General features: G+C 33.1%; 1 protein-coding gene across 1 annotated transcript in view; it reads right to left on the bottom strand.

Annotated features, from left to right (window-relative positions):
• LOC111088034 (prolyl endopeptidase FAP-like) overlaps nt 1-2,540 on the bottom strand; it is a gene marked incomplete at its 5' end in the record, with an annotated part of 46,674 nt that extends 44,134 nt beyond the window's left edge. Inside the window, one exon of the mRNA XM_022396835.1 lies at nt 2,389-2,540. Within this exon, the coding sequence (XP_022252543.1) occupies nt 2,389-2,540 (152 nt within the window). The remainder of the gene's footprint in view (nt 1-2,388) is intronic.
• Between the last annotated feature and the right edge of the window lie 580 nt (nt 2,541-3,120).

Genomic DNA, 3,120 nt, shown 5'->3' on the forward strand with positions numbered 1-3,120 from the left:
CTTTTTTTTGTTTTGTTTTTTTTTGGCCGCACCCTTTTTTTTTTCACACCTAAGGTGTTTTTGGTTAGATTGTTATTAGATATAAATACGGAATATCATTCATGCCATTTTCACAAAATATCATCTTTTGTGGCAACGACTTAACCTGCGTTTTCTACCGATATTTTATGATAAATTAATTAATTTTATTATTCATTTCTGCGTGCTTAATGTAAGTTAATTGTGTGATAGAACTATGTAGTGTAATATCGGAAAGACAAACGTTTTAAACTTAATCGGATTTCCAGTTCCAATCCAAGCCTGTAAAAGTTGTCGTTTCAGCGACAGTGGCTTAGCGTTGTAAGTCAGTAAACTTATCGCTGACCCATTAGGGGGGAGAGTTTGTAAAGTGAGAAAATAAAAAACGTTGTATTAAGCTGTTACTTTTATAGTCCACTGGATCGTTATGGAAAGTCGAAGAGTTTTTTAGGTCGAAGAGTTTTTTAGTTATCATCACGTGCTTTCGGTATGATCAAAATATTCCCCATCTATGGCTAATTTTGCTGTTATACAAACTACACGTATTCAAAGTATTATACGGTACACGAACACAAGAACACACGCACAAACATAGAACATCGATTATGAGATAAAAACACACGAAACCTGCAGTCAAATGTATGAAGTATAAAGAGATTAAACTATTGTCAAGTTTCAGTTAATTTAAAACTGTTTCGTCGTTTGTATCATCTTTAAAGAAAAACAATAACAAGAACTAAACGAGGACTGACGTTCACAAGATGAACAAAGACGTCGTCAGAGTCAAGCACAAGATAACTTGAAGCTACACAAAGTTTTATTTTACAAAAGCAAACATCAACTATTCGGTGTCAGGTAAATAAGTGAAAAAGGATCAGACATAGTTACATCTGGTTAGGAGTGACAGGTGCTGTCGTAACGTGTTAGCTAAAACTAAGTTACTTTAACTGTACCGTTTGGACTGAGTGGATTGAAGCAGGCACTAGCGCGCACTTTGGCATAAATGAATAACTACAAGAAGAAACAATGCAGATCACTGTTTTTTATACTTCCCACAAAGAAATATATTTCGATATTTAATGCTATTACATTCTAGTAATTACTTATCGACTCCAATACACAGCAATATTTTATATTCAAGAGTTTGGTTAAAAAATTTTTATTTTCGAAAACTTTCTTAATTCTCTTGCTTATCACATTTCCATAAATAATTAGATAAATTTCTAATGCGAGTCGAAAACTCGAAAGAACATCTATTAAAAGAGAAAATAACAATAACTGACAGAGTCAGGCTTCGATAGGACAAACGTTTACTTTTTTGCTATTATTACGATCTTTTGGAGCGTACTAACTACACCATGCAGTAATAAAGAAAATATTCGGTAAGTATAACCAACATGGCAAACGTTAAATTATTGATGCATATTTTTAACCTAGAAATAGACTACATGCGTTGTGTCCGCCAGGGGAATCGAAACCCTACTGATATATAAGAATGGTGATATCATTAAAAATGAGTGATGGCTAAATGTTGTTTCAGTGGATAAGCAGAGTAGGCGTAGTAGGTTTGAGATCACCAATGAAATCCAACTGCAATTTTAGGCAGAGTAGACGTAGTAGGTTTGAGATCACTAATGAAATCCACCTGCCTGTTGAACGAAAAGGAGAGGATGATTCGGCTTCTGTACTGATGCCTCAGTTAATATCACCACGAACTATATTGAATGTCTTGGAATATGATAATATCACGGAACTAGGGTAAATATCCGGACTATATTGAATGTCCTGGACTATGTTAATATCACGGAACTATGGTAAATATCCGTACTATATTGAATATCCTGTAATATAGTAATGTCACGGAACTAGGGTAAATATCCGGACTATATTGAATGCTCTGCAATATGGTAATATCACGGAACTAAGGCAAATATCCGGACTATATTGAATGTCCTGTAATATAGTAATATATATCACGGAACTAGGGTAAATATCCGGACTATATTGAATGTCCTGTAATATAGTAATATATATCACGGAACTAGGGTAAATATCCGGACTATATTGAATGTCCTGTAATATAGTAATATATATCACGGAACTAGGGTAAATATCCGGACTATATTGAATGTCCTGTAATATAGTAATATATATCACGGAACTATGGTAAATATCCGGACTATATTGAATGTCCTGTAATATATAATATATATCACGGAACTATGGTAACTATCACGCAGTATGATAAATATCTATAGCAAATGTGCCGGACTATTGTAATGTCATGCAATATAGTAAATCTTCACATTAATGAGTGGATTGAACGAATGGTACACACGGTTATAATACAATGCTTGTTTTTAAACTCACCTTTCTTGAATTTCTTTCGGTGGGCGAAGATTTCTCGGGGCGGGAATACTTGACGTAAATGTAATGTCAACAACCCACAAGGTAGCGATTGGGTTTTCTGTACCTGGCTGTAAAAAATGTGACAAATAACAATGCAAGTGGTTTGCAAGTAACTTATATGAAAATGTATTTTTTTTTTCTATTTCATACCGTGTGAATATCTTTGTATAAAAATCACGAATCTCTTCTAAAATTGAGTTAACTTCAATTTGGATGTTGATCGAAATATCTGTTCCTGAGGCTATCGTAGTTAATCTTATGTATATCAGTATAAAACAGTTTAACACTTCGTCCCAAAACTGCCACGGGGTATAAAGCTCGTTAAAGTTTCTTAACGATTTACTATGTATTATTTTGAAATCTCGTTCACTCACACAAAAATAGCTAACAATTTTGTACTTTTAAAAGCACAAATAGAGTTAAATAATGATACAAAATAATAAAGAATTCTGTGTACTCTAGCTCGTGATATGACTAATAACACTGTTAAAACATTATATGGTAAACAGTGTGTAGTTAACAATACATTCTGTGTACTCTAGCTCGTGATATTACTAATAACATTGTTAAAACATTATGTGGTAAACAGTGTATAGTTAACAATACATTCTGTGTACTCTAGCTCGTGATATTACTAATAACATTGTTAAAACATTATGTGGTAAACAGTGTATAGTTAACAATACATTCTGT

This window comes from Limulus polyphemus, unplaced genomic scaffold (assembly GCF_000517525.1).
Source record: "Limulus polyphemus unplaced genomic scaffold, Limulus_polyphemus-2.1.2 Scaffold3029, whole genome shotgun sequence".
In the NCBI taxonomy this organism is placed as follows: Eukaryota; Metazoa; Arthropoda; class Merostomata; order Xiphosura; family Limulidae; genus Limulus; species Limulus polyphemus.